At 34.3% G+C, this 18,049-nt stretch overlaps 1 protein-coding gene across 1 annotated transcript in view; it reads right to left on the reverse strand.

The window, feature by feature from the left end:
• The window catches only part of LRP1B (LDL receptor related protein 1B), a 2,178,569-nt gene that overhangs the window by 753,248 nt on the left and 1,407,272 nt on the right, over positions 1-18,049 (reverse strand). The window contains exon 23 of the mRNA XM_086368415.1: positions 16,952-17,197. Within this exon, the coding sequence (XP_086224541.1) occupies positions 16,952-17,197 (246 nt within the window). The remainder of the gene's footprint in view (positions 1-16,951; positions 17,198-18,049) is intronic.

Genomic DNA, 18,049 nt, shown 5'->3' on the forward strand with positions numbered 1-18,049 from the left:
CATGGACTGTGTAGTCCATGGGTTTGCAAAGAGTCAGACATGACTGAGCGACTTTCACTTTCACTTTCAAGCCAAATTTAAAAAAAAAAAACAAAATGAAAAAACAAATGCACATTAGCAACAATAAAAAAAGTAAAAAAATAAAATACAAACTTGGGAATAAAAATATTAAGAAATGTTTAGAGTACATAAAGACATTTAATTACTTTAAAACAGGAACAGTATATAGCTTTATCAGATAGAGACAAACAAACAATTCCCCAAAGATTTTGCATCTGCATGAATTAATTCATAAATTTACTATAATGCTGCTTATTCAACTTATATGCAAAGTACATCATGTGAAATGCTGGACTGGATGACTCACAAGCTGGAATCAAGATTGTAGGAGAAATATCAATAATCAGATATGCAGATGATACCACCCTAGTGGCAGAAAGTGAAGAGGAACTAAAGAGCCTTTTGATGAAGATAAACCAGGAGAGTGAAAAAGCTGGCTTAAAACTCAACATTCAAAAAAATTAGATCAAGGCATTGGGCCCCATCACTTCATGGCAAATAGATGGGGAAACAATGGAAACAGTGATAGACTTTAATTTCTTGAGCTCCAAAATCACCACAGATGGTGACTGCAGCCATGAAATTAAAAGACACCTGCTCCTTTGAAGAAAAGCAATGACCAACCTAGACAGTGTATTAAAAAGCAGAAGCATCACTTTATTAATAAAGGTCGTATAGACAGAGCTATGTTTTTGCCAGTAGTCATGTATGGATGTGAGAGTTGGACAATTAAAAAAAGGCAAAGAATTGATGTTTTCAAACTGTGGTGCTGGAGAAGATGCTTGAGAGTCCTTTGGACAGCAAGGAGATTAAACCAAGTCAATCCTGAAGGAAATCAACCCTGAATATTCATTGGAAGTACTGATACTGAAGCTCCAATACTTTGACCACCTGATGTGAAGAGTCGACTCTTTGGAAAAGACCCTGATGCTGGGCAAGATTGAGGGCTAGAGAAGAAGAGGGTGGCAGAGGATGAGATGGTTAGATAGCATCACTGACTCAATGGACACGAGTTTGAGCAAACACTGAGAGATAGTGAAGGATAGGGAAGCCTGGTGTGCTGCAGTCCATGGGGTCCCAAAGAGTTGGACATGATAGTGGAGGAATAACAACAAATGATGCAACAAAATTAAAAATTTCATTCTTTGAAATGATACTAGATAATTCCAAAGATTATTTTCAAAATTGGGCTTCAACAGGAAACTGCATCCTGTTAATTCAAGGGAAATATATAAAAGTGAATAAGTCCAACAGGCATTAAAAAATATTATTATTTTAATATAAGATACTTTGGCAATGACCCATAACTGATGAGAAGGCATAGAAATATGATACCTTTGGGGTCAATAATAGGGAAAATGGGGTCACAAAGAGTCTGACACTACTGAACAACTGGAGTGAACTAGGAAAAAATTACATTGGAAAATTTTCTGACTTTTCCCAAGTGACTTAACACATTTAAAATAATAAATAAAAGTATAAAAAATAGAAGTAAATATAGAAGCATTATTTTTAGTATGCTAGAATGGGAAAAGTCTTTCTGAGCATAATGCAAATCACAGATGACCTAAAGAAGGATGTTTAATGTATATTGAAGAAATTGTAGGAGAAAAACAGTGAAAAAAGTCAAAAGACAAATGGCAAACTAAGCAAAATATCTACATTATAATAAAGGCTAAATTATTTAAAATATATGAGCTCCTACATATTGACAATAGAAAATATTCGTATGAATAAGGCATAAAGGACATTAAAAAGAAAATTCATAGAAGGAAAATATAAACAAGGTCAAAATATTAAAAAATATATTCAATACTCTCATAAAATGATAAATGGATTTTAAAACTGAAAATTTTTGATTAGACACTGTACTGGTTAAAGTGTAGACAAAAGGCCATCTGATATACTGATAATGGAAGTATAAGCCCTAAACAGTGCTACTGGATAATATTCATCAAAAGTTTAAGCATATTTTCACCCCTTGATAATTAAATCCATTTATAAAAATAGAATTATACATATAAACGTTTGTAGATGAGGACGGAAATCCTTTGCAATATCATTTATGGTAGCAAATGATTAGGCAACATAAATGTTCACCAATAGATGGCTGGATAAATAATATATGATCTAGTCACAAAGTATAAGGTCATATCAATGAATATGATTAATATGCATATGTTAATATGCAATAGTTTCTAATATTTTGTAAGTAGAAAATGGTAAGATGTGAATCAGATATGCATCAGATACTACCATTTGAGTTAAAAAAAAATTATAGACCTCTATGTAGGTAAATCACAGAATACATTATGAAAGATTAATGAAGTAATGTTACTTCTGCCACAGGAAGGATGATGAGCTCAGAGTAGGAAGAAAACTATTTCTTATCTAATTCTGCACAGATTCAATTTTTGGCATTGGGATATATTTCCTATTAAAACTATTTTATGAATGAAAATTTTAACTAGTAATAGAAGGAATTGTTATATCCAGCCAGCTTCTAAGAAATATTCATAAATGAAACAAGAATTGTTTGGGTATGACATATATGCTTTTCCCCTCAGGAGAACTCATATTTAAGATAGCATTTACTGTTCTTGGGCTTCCCTAGTAGCTCAGCTGGTAAAGAATCTATCTGTAATGCAGGAAACCCTGGTTTGATTCCTGAGTCAGGCAGATCCTCTGGAGAAGGGATAAGGTACCAACTCCAGTATTCTTCAGCTTCCCTGGTGGCTCAGATGGTAAAGAATCCACCTGCAATGTGGAAGATCTGGGTTTGATCCCTGGGTTGGGAATATCCCTTAGAGGAGGGCATGGCAACCTACTCTAGTATTCTTGCCTGGAGAATACCCATGGACAGAGGAGCCTGGCAGTCTACAGTCCATGGGGTCACAAAGAGTTGGACACAATTTAGCGACAAAGCACACACAAATAGGGAATTAAAAAATAGAAATATTATGACATCAAATGTGTAGATTAAAAAGCATGAGCTATTAAAAATTAATGAGATAAGAATAATTCCAAAATGATGGAGTAAGGACTTCTAAAAGTCCTCTCCTCCATTAGAAACAATAAAAATACTAGCAAAATGGTCATTTTTTCCTAAATTCTAGAAATTAACCAAAGTCTAGTAATAACCAGTGTTATTAAGAAAAAAATGCTAAATATCAGTAAGAACAGCAAACTTTGTGGCATTTTAATAAGCACCAATCCCAATTACTCAGTCATTAAAAAGAATGAAATGAATGCCATTTGCAGGAACTTGAATGGGCCTAGGGATTATCATACTAAGTGAAGTAAACAAGACAGAGAAAGACAATTATCATGTGATAATTGTCTACATGAGTTTGGGTAAACTCCGGGAGTTGGTGATGGACAGGGAGGCCTGGTGTGCTGCCGTTCATGGAGTTGCAAAGAGTTGGACACGACTGAGCGAGCGAACTGAACCTGTACTGATAATCTACATGTAAAATATTAAAAAAAAATATTCAAATAAAATTATTTATAAAGCAGAAACAGACTCATAGAGAATGAACTTATGGTTACCAGCAGGGAAGGGTGGCTGGGAGGGATAGATTGGGAGTTTGGGACTGATATGTACATCAGTTCAGTTCAGTTCAGTCGCATACTACTATATTTAAAATAGATAACCAAGGACCTATTCCATTTTTATGTAATGTCCAGAATAGGCAAATCTACAGAGACAGAAAATAAACTAGTGGTTGCCAGAGTCACGTGTAGGGGTATTTGGGGAGTGATTTCTAATGTCTGTGGGGTTTGTTGAGGTCAATTAAAATACTCTAAAATTAGACAGTGGTAATCCCAGGAACGGCGGAGCCTGGTGGGCTGCCGTCTATGGGGTCGCACAGAGTCGGACACGACTGAAGCGACTTAGCAGCAGCAGCAGCAGCAACAGTTGTATTACTCTCTAAATACACTATAGAGCACTGAATTGTGTATCTCAATTTATCTGTCATAAGAAAAAAGAAATATGGTAATAAGTGTGGAAATTTATAAAAAGTAAAGAACTGTACATATACTATTTTTAGTCCACTGTTAACTAAAAATCATGTATTTTTACCTCATTTGATTACTCTGTATAAATAAACTCAACTCTGAAAATTTTTCTATCTACATAAGGAAAGACAATATAGCATTCTGAGAGTTTAATGCTTTTCTTCTTTTTATATTTACGCTAGTTGACTAGCATATTCAAACACACAAAACATAACATTTCAACTCAATAATTCAGAAAATATAAAAAGAATTAACTCACAGGAACTAGGAAGAATATAATCAATAAAACTATAGAAATTGATAAAATAGAGAAAAACAGATGATCAAAAAATACTTCTTTGGATTTGTTGTTACTATTTCCTCTTTGAGAGAATAATGAAATCTGAAATAAATAACCCAGTATGCCATTTTACATACTACGGGGAAATTATAAAGACTAGTTTTAAAAATTATGGGTCTCACAATGGTCTTGTCTTTAATGAAAACAAACAAAAACTCTATATAAAACATTTAACAATAAAACACAATTAATAAATTTTAGGTGATTCAGTTTTGATGTAGATATATAAAATTCTTTTGAGGCAAACTTGATTTGAAATGAGTATCAACAAATGGTGAAACAGTCATCATTTTTACAGTCTTCTAACAATTTTTTTCCAGTATACTAGCTCCTGTCTAGTAAGTGACTGAATTTAACAGCTCAGGCCAGTACATCACACTCTACAAAGAAGTGGCTTGGAATTTTTCTACTTTAGCATATTATGTGATTATATACACACCAAAAAAATAAGGTTACAGTTTATATTTTATAGTAATTAATTTCATGTTTATAAACATATTATATCAGAAGTAGCTTTTTAAAAATGTTCAAAATATTGTAATTTTCTATCTGTAACTCTCTTTTCTTGGATTTTCTTTTATTTCCATTTCAGGTTTGCACAATAATTTTTACAAAATAGAATATGAAAGCAATAGATGACTTGTCTAAGGAAAAGAGTCCCTCTATAGTCCTCTTAGGCTAAATTGTGATTATAACTCTACAGCTAGCAATTCTATATGAATAGCTCCTAATTCTTTTCCATATATATAATATTAAACACAAAATGATATTATAGTTATAGTGTTTTCTCTCCTATTCAGAATTTTTACTGTCTGCTCTCATAAATAAGAATTTATTTGGATTTCTCTCTTCCCATACCAGATACATTTCTTTTACACAGTAGAGACTCACTAAGTAATAAATGGTTTATCGTTTCTCTAGCTCAATATATATTACTGCTACCTTTTTTCCATTAATTCAGCCCTAGCTATGCTAGGAAGGAATGATAGTCCAGCATTACTGAAGTGTGATATATATGAAGGCAGAGGATAGAATCTATAGAATGAAGGGTAGAATAGACTTTTAAGTGGCAAGAATCTGCATTTGATGTCTGTTTGTATATATGAAAGAGAAAGTCAGAGACCAAGAGACAGGGAGAGCATGAGCGCAGGGCTCCCCTGCGCTAGTGGTCTAGTGGTTGAGAATCTGCCTGCCAATGCAGGGGACATGGGTTTGATCCCTGCTCCAGGAAGATTCCACATGCAGCAGAACAACTAAGCCTGTACGTCACAACTGCTGAGCCTGTGCTCTAGGGTCTGGGAGCCACAACTACTGAAGCCTGCACACCTTAGAACTTGTGCTCCACAACAAGATAAGCTACAGTGATGAGAAGCCCATGCACCGCACCTAGAGAGTAGGCTCTGCTCTCTACAACTAGAGAAAGCCCATGCTCAGCAATGAAGACTGAGCACAGCCAAAAATAAAGAAATCTTAAAAAAAAAAAAAAAAAAAAACTTGTGTAAACCATTAAAAACAAAATAGCTTGACCATAGATGCACTAGGGTGAGGGATTGTACGACATGGCCCAGGGCCTCTTGCTTTGTCTCATTTAATAAATATTTGTGATTACATAAGTAAATGAATGAATTATTATCAGAATCAATGAATAAATAGCTAGCCCAGAAGACACTGAGTATGGAGGTGATAAAAATTATTACTGAAAGAAGAAAAGAAATGGAGTAAAGAAAGAAGTGAATGAGAAAGGAGAACGATAAAGTGGAATTGATTAACAAAGGTCAGTGTGAATGAAATTAATAGATGGATAACTGAATGGAGATGCTTGAAATGTCTAAAGTTCAGAACAGATGGCTAATTTCTCTGAATCAATAAGGGAAGGCAATAATCTTAACAGGGTAATAACCAAAGTAAATGAAGAGATGCAAAAGACTAACAGGTATATAGAGAAATGCCCAAATTCATATATAAATAATAAGAAAAAAATACCAACTAAAGCAATGAAAAATATCATTATACTCTTAACTCCTATATATTGGGGGAAAATATTAGAATGTTTGATAATTTTGAGCTGGCAAGGATGTGGGAACTTTGGACATGTATTGTTGGTGTAGATGTAGTCTGTTCAGTCACTCTGAAGAATAACTGTTTCTACTTATTCATAGTAAATATAAGTACATCCCATGAATTGGGTATTTTAGTCTTGAAAATCTTCAAGCAGATTTATAAAAATATAGATAAATCTATGCTTATGGCAGTGGTATTTGTGTAAAGATCGGGGATGATTTGAGTGGACCTATGTGATAGAATGGATAAACAGAAACTGGTACTACATGTCACATGATTATACACAGTGGTTAAAACCAACATACCAATTGTACTCAGTACAGATGGTAAAAACATAGTAAAAATATATTGGTATTTTAAGTAATAAAGGGCATTTTTATATTTAATTAGCATTTACTACACAATTTTCATATATTTCAAAAGAAGTATAAAATAATTTGATTTAATCTCTGTTTTGAAAAAAAAAGTTTAGGTGTAAGTAATAGAAATAAGCTTATAAAACAGACTATTCAAAGACATCATGGGAATTTGAGGGCACATCGTAAATAGAGATGAACTGAATCTTCAGAACAGCTTGTAAAAGTTCCTGGAGTCATGAGTAATGAAGTTCAAAAGCTCTTTTCTAGCATCTCTTTACCACAGGCTCTGAGTAAATGAAGTAATCTTAAATCACTACAGATGGTGACTGCAGCCATGAAATTAAAAGACACTTACTCCTTGGAAGGAAAGTTATGTCCAACCTAGATAGCATATTCAAAAGCAGAGATATTATTTTGCCAACAAAGGTTCGTCTAGTCAAGGCTATGGTTTTTCCTGTGGTCATGTATGGATGTTAGAGTTGGACTGTGAAGAAGGCTGAGCACCAAAAAATTGATGCTTTTGAACTGTGGTGTTGGAGAAGACTCTTGAGAGTCCCTTGGACTGCAAGGAGATCCAACCGGTCCATTCTGAAGGAGATCAGCCCTGGGATTTCTTTGGAAGGAATGATGCTAAAGCTGAAACTCCAGTACTTTGGCCACCTCATGTGAAGAGTTGACTCATTGGAAAAGACTCTGATGCTGGGAGGGATTAGGGGCAGGAGGAGAAGGGGACGACAGAGGATGAGATGGCTGGATGGCATCACTGACTCGATGGACGTGAATCTCAGTGAACTCCAGGAGTTGGTGATGGACAGGGAGTCCTGGTGTGCTGCGATTCATGGGGTCGCAAAGAGTCGGACACGACTGAGTGACTGATCTGATCTGATCTGGTCTTAGTTTCAATAGTTACACATATTTTATTACCTACCTACAAATAAATTACTTACAACATTTTAGATACTTGATAAATGGAAGCTATGAACAATGTTATAATTAATTTCCAGAAATGATTCATATGGATTTGTGGATTAACATATGTACACTACTATATATAATATAAAATAGACAAACAATAAGGGCCTACTGTATAGCACAGGGAACTATACTCAATATTTTCTAATAACTTACAAGGGAAAATAATATGAAAAATAATATAGATAAAACTTAACCACTTTTTTGTTCACCTGAAACTAATACATTGTAAATCAACTATACTTGCATAGAAAAATAATTAAAAAGCAAAAAAAAAAAAAAAAACAGAAGGAAAGAAAGAAAGAAATGATTTACAGAGGAGAGAGATGTGAATAGAGTATTGGATTCAATAGAGTATAAGATTTTCAGAGAGAATGCAGAAGATATTATCATACTTGACAGTCACAGGTGACAATGAGCAGTGTACATGAAGAAGATAGCAAAATGAAGTGATATAAATTAAAGTACCTCATACATTCTTGGCCATTATGCATTTGCTATCATTAATAGTGATGAAATGGGAAATAATGTGCATGGAGTGAAAACCCACAGTGGAGAAAAACGATACATCAGATTGAAGACATTAAATGAACAAAAATGAAGAAAGTCCTGAATGGCAGGCTAGAGGATTTGAGGTTCTTTTCATAATAAAGACTTATTTTAAAATCACAGATGTAGACTGACAGGCATAAATCTCACTTTATTAAGATAAAGGAATGGATGGCCAGATTATAAATGTCCTCCCTGCACACCACCCCCCACAACCCCGCCATCAAATTCATTCTCCTGATCTCTTCACCTTTAATTTCCATAGTTCTCCAAGATAGACCATCGACTTATAAACATCATTTTATTCTTTACTATGTTCTTATTCACACTAAGTTCTTTCCATTAACTCTCATCTTCCAGATTAGATTACCCTTTCCCTTTACAATAAAAACGCCATATTTCTTCAACTTTTTAGTTTGCTTCTCACAAGTTGTAGAACAGTTCAGTTCGGTCATGTCCGACTCTCTGCAACCCCATGGATGACAGCACGCCACGCCTCCCTGTCCATCACCAACTACTGGAGTTTAAAACAGGAGGATGACAAAAATTAGGCAAGAGTGAGTATCGCCATCATCAAGACAATATGTATAACTCCATGCTGCAGTACAGATGCTTTTTTTCTAGAATTAAAGTTTGGGTGCAAAAAATATTGGCTGCAAATAAATATGTGGGTGCAAAAAAAAAATAAAAAACCCAAGTTGTAAATGGAGCTCCAAATCAACTATAACTCAATAAAAATATAAAATAAATGGAACTCTGAAAAAAAATTCAATAAATGGAGCTCCAAATCAACTATAACTCAATAAAACATAAAATAAAATGTACCTTCAAAAATGACTGTAGAAAGTTTGTGATGGACACAGTGTACTAATAGGTGGTTACTATGTTTATACATTTTTATTTATAGCCAAGATCTCTTTTTTTAAAAAAAGATATAAATTTTAAAATAGAATTTTAAAACTATTTTAGAAAATGTGATTAAAAACAAAGAAACGTATTGGTGGGTAAATCTAACCTAATCATGCCTAGAGAAAATAAAAGAGGGATGCTACTATGTTCTTTCTGATGTTATTAGAAACATGCTGATAATTTGTAAGTAGCCTACCTGCCAAATGGCAAAGAAACCAGAGATAGAAAAGAAATGCAGTTAGTAGAAGTATTCTGGGTTATTATAAGTAAAAATAAAATACTTAGGAGAAAAGTGATTAACAAATTATGTACTGAAGAGGGAACATATAAGGAGCTGATAAAATAAAGTATCCAAATGCCTAAAAGAAGTGAGGTTTACAGGCATATTAAATAAAAAATAACAATCATAAATAAGTCTTTTGAAAATCATATTATAGTTAACTAATAAAATGTTAAAAGTGAACCTAGAAAAAAATAGAGTAATGGACTCAGCAATTCAGCCAAGGACAGAGTGCAAAATTTTAGGAAGGAATTATTAGAAAAGAAAAGAGAAAATCATGAGACAACTACAGAGGAATTTTCAAGAGGAAAATAAATGAGTGAGTCATGTTTCTAATTTGAGACATAAAGAGTATTATTATTTTATTTTTAAAATGTCAAGAAGATTAATCACAGATATTGCATTCAATAAAGAGAACACATTTTTAAAAGAAGCACTCAGCTTAGAAATGATGGAAAAAAGGAACAAAAGAGAGCAAGAAAAAAGAAATTTTACTTTTAAAGCCCAAAGTTAATAGTCAATTCATTTTATTGAACTATGAATTTGCTGTAGGTTTCTCAAAAAGAATTGATGTGAAAAAAAGACAGAATCAATTTCTTTTTTATATGAAAATTGGTTAAATAAAAAATAAATTTTAATGCCTAACAAAACCTTTATTATCTGCAACAATATAAATGATGACAATGGTATTTAGTATACTGTATATTAGGAAAGTGCTAAATTATTAGCAGGAAAAAGTTTCCATACTAATTTTATTTATTTTATTTTTTTAAATTAATTTATTTATTTTAATTGGAGGCTAATTACTTTACAATATTGTAATAGTTTTTGCCAAACATCAACATGAATCAGCCACGGGCACACATGTGTTCCCCATCCAGAACCCCCCTCCCACCTCCCTCCCCATCCCATCCCCCAGGGTCATCCCAGTGCACCAGCTCTGAGCACCCTGTCTCATGCATCGAACCTGGACTGGCGATCTGCTTCACATATGATAATATACATGTTTTAATGCTACCCTCTCAAATCATCTCACAGATCATTTAGATCATTTAAATGATCTCAAATCATCTAAATTCCATATATATATGTGTTAGTATATTATATTGGTGTTTTTCTTTGTGACTTACTTCACTCTGTATCCCATCAGAGTCCTTCTCCCACAGAGAAGGTGGGAGAAGGACTTCCCCACAGAGTCCAAAAGACTGTTCTATACATCTGTGTCTCTTTTGCTGTCTTGCATATAGGGTCATCGTTACCATCTTTCTAAATTCCATATATATGGGTTAGTATATTGTATTGGTGTTTTTCTTTGTGACTTACTTCACTCTGTATAATAGGCTCCAGTTTTATCCACCTCATTAGAATTGATTCAAATGCATTCTTTCTAATGGCTGAGTAATATTCCATTGTGTATATGTACCACAGCTTTCTTATCCATTCATCTGCTGATGGACATCTAGGTTGCTTCCATGTCCTGGCTATTATAAACAGTGCTGCAATGAACACTGGGGTACATGTGTCTCTTTCAATTCTGGTTTCCTTTGTTGTATGCCCAGAAGTGGGATTGCCGGGTCAAATGGCAGTTCTATTTCCAGTTTTTTAAGGAGTCTCCACACTGTTCTCCATAGTGTCCTTACTAGTTTGCATTCCCACCAACAGTGTAAGAGGGTTCCTTTTTCTCCTCACCTTCTCCAGCTTTTTATTGTTTGTAGACTTTTTGATAGCAGCCATTCTGACTGGCGTGAGATGGTACCTCATTGTGGTTTTGATTTGCCTTTCTCTGATAATGAGTGATATTGAGCATCTTTTCATGTGTTTGTTAGCCATCTGATGTCTTCTGTGGAGAAATGTCTCTTTAGTTCTTTGGCCTATTTTTTGATTGGGTCACTTATTTTTCTGGAATTGAGCTGCAGGAGCTGCTTGTATAGTTTTGAGATTAATTCTTTGTCAGTTGCTTTGTTTGCTAACCTTTTCTCCCATTCTGAAGGCTGTTTTTTCACCTTGCTTATAATTTCCTTCATTTCTCAAAAGCTTTTAAGTTTAATTAGGTTCCATTTGTTTATTTTTGCTTTTATTTCCATTATTCTGGGAGGTGGTCATAGAGGATGCAGCTGTGATTTATGTCAGAGACTGTTTTGCCTACGTTTTCCTCTAGGAGTTTTATACTTTCTGGTCTTATGTTTAGGTGTTTAATCCATTTTGAGTTTATTTTTGTGTATGGTGTTAGAAAGTATTCTAGTTTCATTCTTTTACAATTGGTTGACCAGTTTCCCAACACCACTTGTTAAAGAGATTGTCTTTTCTCCACTGTGTATTCTTGCCTCCTTTGTCAAAGATAAGGTGTCCATAGGTGCGTGGATTTATCTCTGGGCTTTCTATTTTGTTCCACTGATCTATATTTTTGTCTTTGTGCCAGTACTATACTGTCTTGATGACTGTAGCTTTGTAGTATAGTCTGAAGCCAGGCAGGTTGATTCCTCCAGTTACATTCTTCTTTCTCAAGATTGTTTTGGCTATTCAAGGATTTTTGTATTTCCATACAAATTGTGAAATGATTTTTTCTAGTTCTCTGAAAAATAACATTGGTAGCTTGATAGGGATTGCACTGAACCTATAGATTGCTTTGGGTATTATACTCATTTTCACTATATCATTTCTTCTGATCTATGAACATGGTATATTTCTCCATCTATTTGTTTCATCTTTGATTTCTTTCATCAGTGTTTTATAGTTTTCTATATATAGGTCTTTTGGTTTTTTAGGTAGATTTATTCCTAAGTATTTTATTCTTTTCGTCACAATGGTGAATGGAATTGTTTCCTTAATTTCTCTGTTTTCTCATTGCTAGTGTATAGGAATGCAAGGGATTTCTGTGTGTTAATTTTATATCCTTCAACTTTAATATATTCACTGATTAGCTCTAATAATTTTCTGGTGGAGTCTTTAGGGTTTTCTATGTGGAGGATGATGCCATCTGCAAACAGAGTTTTACTTCTTTTCCAATCTGAATTCCTTTTATTTCTTTTTCTTCTCTGATTGCTGTGGCTAAAACTTCCAAAACTATGTTTGAATAGTAGTGGTGAGAGTGGGCACCTTGTCTTATTCCTGACTTTAGGGACAATGTTTTCAATTTTTCACCATTGAGGATAATGTTTGCTGTGGGTTTATCATATATGGCTTTTATTATGTTGAGCTATGTTCCTTCTATGCCTGCTTTATAGAGGGTTTTTATCATAAATGGATGTTGAATTTTGTCAAAGGCTTTCTCTGCATCTATTGAGATAATCATATGGTTTTTATCTTTCAATTTGTTAATGTGGTATATCACATTGATTGATTTGCCAATATTAAAGAATCCTTGCATCCCTGGGGTAAAGCTCACTTGGTCATGCAAAAAGATTTTTGCATCTATGTTCATCAGTGATATTGGCCTGTAGTTTTCTTTTTTTCTATGGCATCTTTGTTGTTTTGGTATTAGGGTGATGGTGACCTCACAAAATGAGTTTGGAAGTTTACCTTCTTCTGCAATTTTCTGGAAGAGTTTGAGTAGGATAGGTGTTAGCTCTTCTGTAAATTTTTGGTAGAATTCAGCTGTGAAGCTGTCTGGTCAAGGGTCAATCCAAGAAAAAGATATAACAATTATAAATATATATGCACCCAACATAGGAGCACAGCAATATGTAAGGCAAATGCTTACAAGTTTGAAAGGGGAAATTAACAGTAACACAATAATAGTGACAGACTTTAGTACCCCACTCACACCTAGGGATAGATGAACTAAACAGTAAACTAGCAAGGAAACACAGACTTTAAATTATACACTGGACCAGTTAGACCTAATTGGTATCTATGGGACATTACACCCAAAAACAATGAATTTCACCTTTTTCTCAAGTGCACACGGAACCTTCTCCAGGATAGATCACATCCTGGGCCATAAGTCTAAGCCTTGGTAAATTAAAAAAAATGAAATCATTCCAACCATCTTTTCTGATCACAATGTGGTAAGATTAGTTGTCAACTACAGGAAAAAAAAAAAAAAAACAACTATAAAAATACAAACATATGGAGGCTAAACAACATGCTCTGAGTAACCAACAAATCACAGAAGAAATAAAAAAAGAAATCAAAATATGCATAGAAATGAATGAAAGTGAAAACACAACAACCCAAAACCTATGGGACTCAATAAAAGCAGTACTAAGGGGAAGGTTCATAGCAATACAACCTTACCTCAAGAAACAAGACAAAAGTCAAATAAATAACCTAACCCTACACCTAAAGCAACTAGAAAAGGAATAAATAAAGAACCCCAGGGTTAGTAAAAGGAATGAAATCATAAAAATTAGGGGAGAAATAAGTGAAAAGGAAACAAAGGAGACCATAGCAAAAATCAATGAAACTAAAAGCTGGTTCTTTGAGAAGATAAATGAAATAGACAAAGCATTAGTCAGACTCACCAAAAAAAAAAAGGGAGAAGAATCAAATCAACAAAATCAGAAATGAAAATGGATAAATCACAACAGACAACACAGAAATACAAAGGATCATGCTGCTGCTGCTGCTGCTAAGTCGCTTCAGTTGTGTCCAACTCTGTGCGACCCCATGGACGGCAGCCCACCAGGTTCCCCTGTCCCTGGGATTCTCCAGGCAAGAACATTGGAGTGGGTTGCCATTGCCTTCTCCAATGCATGAAAGTGAAAAGTGAAAAGTGAAAGTGAAGCCGCTCAGTCATGTCCGACTCTTAGCGACCCCATGGACTGCAGCCCTCCAGGCTCCTCCGTCCATGGGATTTTCCAGGCAAGAGTACTGGAGTGGGGTGCCATTGCCTTCTCCAACAAAGGATCATAAGAGACTACTCTCGGGAACTATATGCCAATAAAATGGATAACTTGGAAGAAATGGACACATTCTTAGAAAAGTATAACTCCAAAACTGAACCAAGAAGAAATAGAAAATCTTAACAGACCCATCACAAGCATGGAAATCAAAACTGTAATCAGAAATCTTCCAGCAAATAAAACTCTGCACTAATTTTAAAAGGTAAAATATAATTTTGCTTCTCTGTTAAATTATCAACAAAGCTAGGTGTGATACACAGCGATCTTAACAGTGAAAAATGATATGGTATTATTAGATTTTCTTTCTGAGCTGAGAGTAGAAGGGGTCAATTCCATTAGAAGAGTTACCTTTGCACCTGGTAACTTATATTCAAAAGTTGAATTGTTCTAATATTTAACTTGAGTTAAACTGATTTTATAGAGTATTCATTTCATAGAGTACAAAGCCATAATAAGTCAATCATTTTGTGATCTATATCCAAAAATCAGAAATGGAGCCAATTATCTTGTAAAACATGATTATATATCTAAGTTTGATCTATCACTCCCCTACTCCAAACATGTATATGAAATGGTTATCTTTATTTCAATAAACTGCTATTTATCTTGCTAATTACATTGTGCAAGAATTCTGTAAGAGAAGAAGTCAAATGAATGTTTGCTAAATTTATGCTTCTAGAACTCAAATTTTAACAGGAAAAAAAAACTACAAGACAACATTTGAAATAAGGTAATAAAATAATTTAATGTTCTCTGAAAAAATCATCCTTTTAATTCATATTACTTTATTGGATATTATGTAAAACACAAGAGAAAAATCTATAACTTGATTTCTGACTTCAAGACAGCTATTACTTTACTGGAGAAGTAAAGAGTAAAGGAGGGAGATAAATAAAAACATAAATATATTTCTTTAGACAAATTCTAGATATAGAAGGGAGAAATAAGTGGAGACAGCCAGCATGTTTGGAAGAAGACTCCATTAAAGAAGAAAGATTTGCACTAGTAGGTTTTAAAAATATCCAGAATTTTTAGAGACAAAGAGGGAAAGTACAATCTAAGTAGAAGAAAAAAAATGAAAAATGTTTATGATATATGGGTTCTTAGGAGCCTGATGAAGCCTGGGTACTCCTAATCAGAATTTTTAGAGTCCAAAAACAGTTAGAAAAAAGTATAACAAAGGTAAATAAAAAAGAATTAAATATATTCAAATGCATTTATCATATAAATAAAAACAGTTTTTGATGGAGGAATATATGTGCTTTTTTAAATTAACACATTCAGTAACAAGATTCAGCAGTGGGTCAAATGACTCCCATTACTGAAGGAGCAGTAGTTTTCAAAGCCTGAGAGTAAGAGAGATTTTGAGATATTAGCAACAACTTTTAACATGATATGAATATGACTATTACTTCACAGTGATATTTCACAGTGGTCACTTCACAGAGACATAGTCATTGTTGCTGCTAAAAACTGGTCTGTGGCATACATTCACAACTCAAAGAAATGTTAACTTTCAGGGAGAGATTAAAGAAAATAAAAGTGTAAAATTTTTCCTTAAGAAACTTCATGGACCCCCTCCAATTCTATCCATGGGTCTCTTAGTGCCCAGTGACTCAGACTAATAACCTACAGAAGTTATGGGAAACCACCACTCACTAAGCACTGGACGAGTGTGGGGCATAGTAAACGTGCTTCTTGTCATTTTTGCAACGTGTTGTTGTGCTGGGCATTGATATTTGAAAGATGAGAAAACCAAAGCTCAAAAGTTTTGGGTGACCTGCCTGGGGTTAAATACACTATGATTGCCAGCGGCAGGATTAGATTTCAAATTCTGGCACGTTCCATAGCCTTCATTTGCTTTTCCTACTGTGGAATATGACCTAGAGAATCAGCAGTATGTCTTAAATGGGCAAGCAAGAGATGAATACAGCCAGAGTTAAGTTGTTTTCAAGAGCAGTAGAGATACAGATGGTGGCTCAAACAGTAAAGAATCCGCCTGCAGTGTGGGAGACCTGAGTTCGATCCCTGGTTTGGGAAGACCCCCTGGAGGAGGGAATGGCTACCCACTCCAGTATTCTTGCCTGGAAAATCCCCAAGGACAGAGGAGCCTGGTGGGCTGCAGTCCATGGGGTTGCAGAAACCTGGACATGAATGACTAAACACAGAGATTCAGATGAAGTGTGGGACTGGGCCAGACTTTATGGGGTTATAAAAAGCACTCAAAAGTAAATAAAAGTAAAAGCTTTGGAGAATAGAAAAACAAGCACCTGGGGAGCAAGATGACAAAAGCAGGTATTTAAAGAAAAGATAATCAGATGGCTTTTAACGGTAAAGGATTATTTTAATATTTTTTGTCCAAAAGATTTTGGCATTGGTTTAATGGTGCATTATATGTTAGTGCCTTTTCTAAATTTAATCAAATTCATTAGTAATTTTCTGAGTTGTTTTTTTATTTTTTTTTCTCAATACCGATTCTTAAATATAGCAAGATATACAATACAGAAACACATACCACTTGCTATTCTTAAATATAGCAAAATATACATCTACTTACCAACACTTGAGCAACTTTGACCATCCACATCCAGCTTCCACCCTTCATAGCATGAGCACTTGACTGTCTGCTTGTGCTGTTCACACACTTGACTGCACTTTAGATGATTGCTACAATAATCTACAATTTCACACGTTTTATTGTCTCTGCCGAGTTGAAGTCCTTCAGGGCAGGAACAGACAATTCCTCTTCCAGGAACAACAGAACAGTGGTTGCTACAGCCTCCATTGTTCAGTGAACATTCATCTATAAAAGGATAGGAACCGATAATAGGGCATCATGAATTGTTTTGTTCAATTAAGTACTAATCATTGAACTCATTTCTTTAAATCTAGAATTAAAGATTATAAATAAATTGAGAAAGATCTTTACAGATTTTTTTTTAATTTAGTCCTAAAGGGGTAGGGATGATGAAAAATTTATCCAATGATCAAATAGAATTCTATATGATACAAATTGGCTGCCCATATGGTGCTAGTGGTAAAGAACCTGCCTGCCAGTGCAAGAGAGGTAAGAGATGTGGGTTCGATCCCTGGGTTGGGAAGATCCCTTGGAGAAGGAAACTGCAGCCCATTCCAGTATACCTGCCTGGGAAATTCCATGGACAGAGAAGCCTGGTGAGCTATAGTCTATGGGGCTGAAAAGAGTCAGACATGACGAGCATAGCACAGGCTAATGATATAAATTGGGAATGGAAAATTTGCATTTCTCTAAATTTTGCAGTACACTTTATTGTACTCCATAGAACTAAAGTGAGTTAAGTGTTTCTATTATTACTGGAAAGATTATGCTCAGTCTTTTAGCAATTATGCAAAATCAGAATTTTGGGGCTTCCAAAAGAGACACACATATACTGATGATCTGAAAATCTGATTATCACAGTGTTTATAAATAAACAGGAACAAGCATACATATATATATGTATGTATTATATCTACATATTGTTTTCTACATCTATAGTCTGATTTAGAATTATAATCCAGAATGGATTAGTTTGTCCTTTACTGACTACAGATATTTATTTAGGTAAATTATACATTGTACCTCATATATTTGTTATTATTATTAATTCAGTGAGGCTATGGAAATAGAATAAAC

Source organism: Bos grunniens, chromosome 2 (assembly GCF_055505025.1).
Source record: "Bos grunniens cultivar Pamir isolate PY7600 chromosome 2, Bosgru_T2T1.0, whole genome shotgun sequence".
Taxonomy (NCBI): domain Eukaryota; kingdom Metazoa; phylum Chordata; class Mammalia; order Artiodactyla; family Bovidae; genus Bos; species Bos grunniens.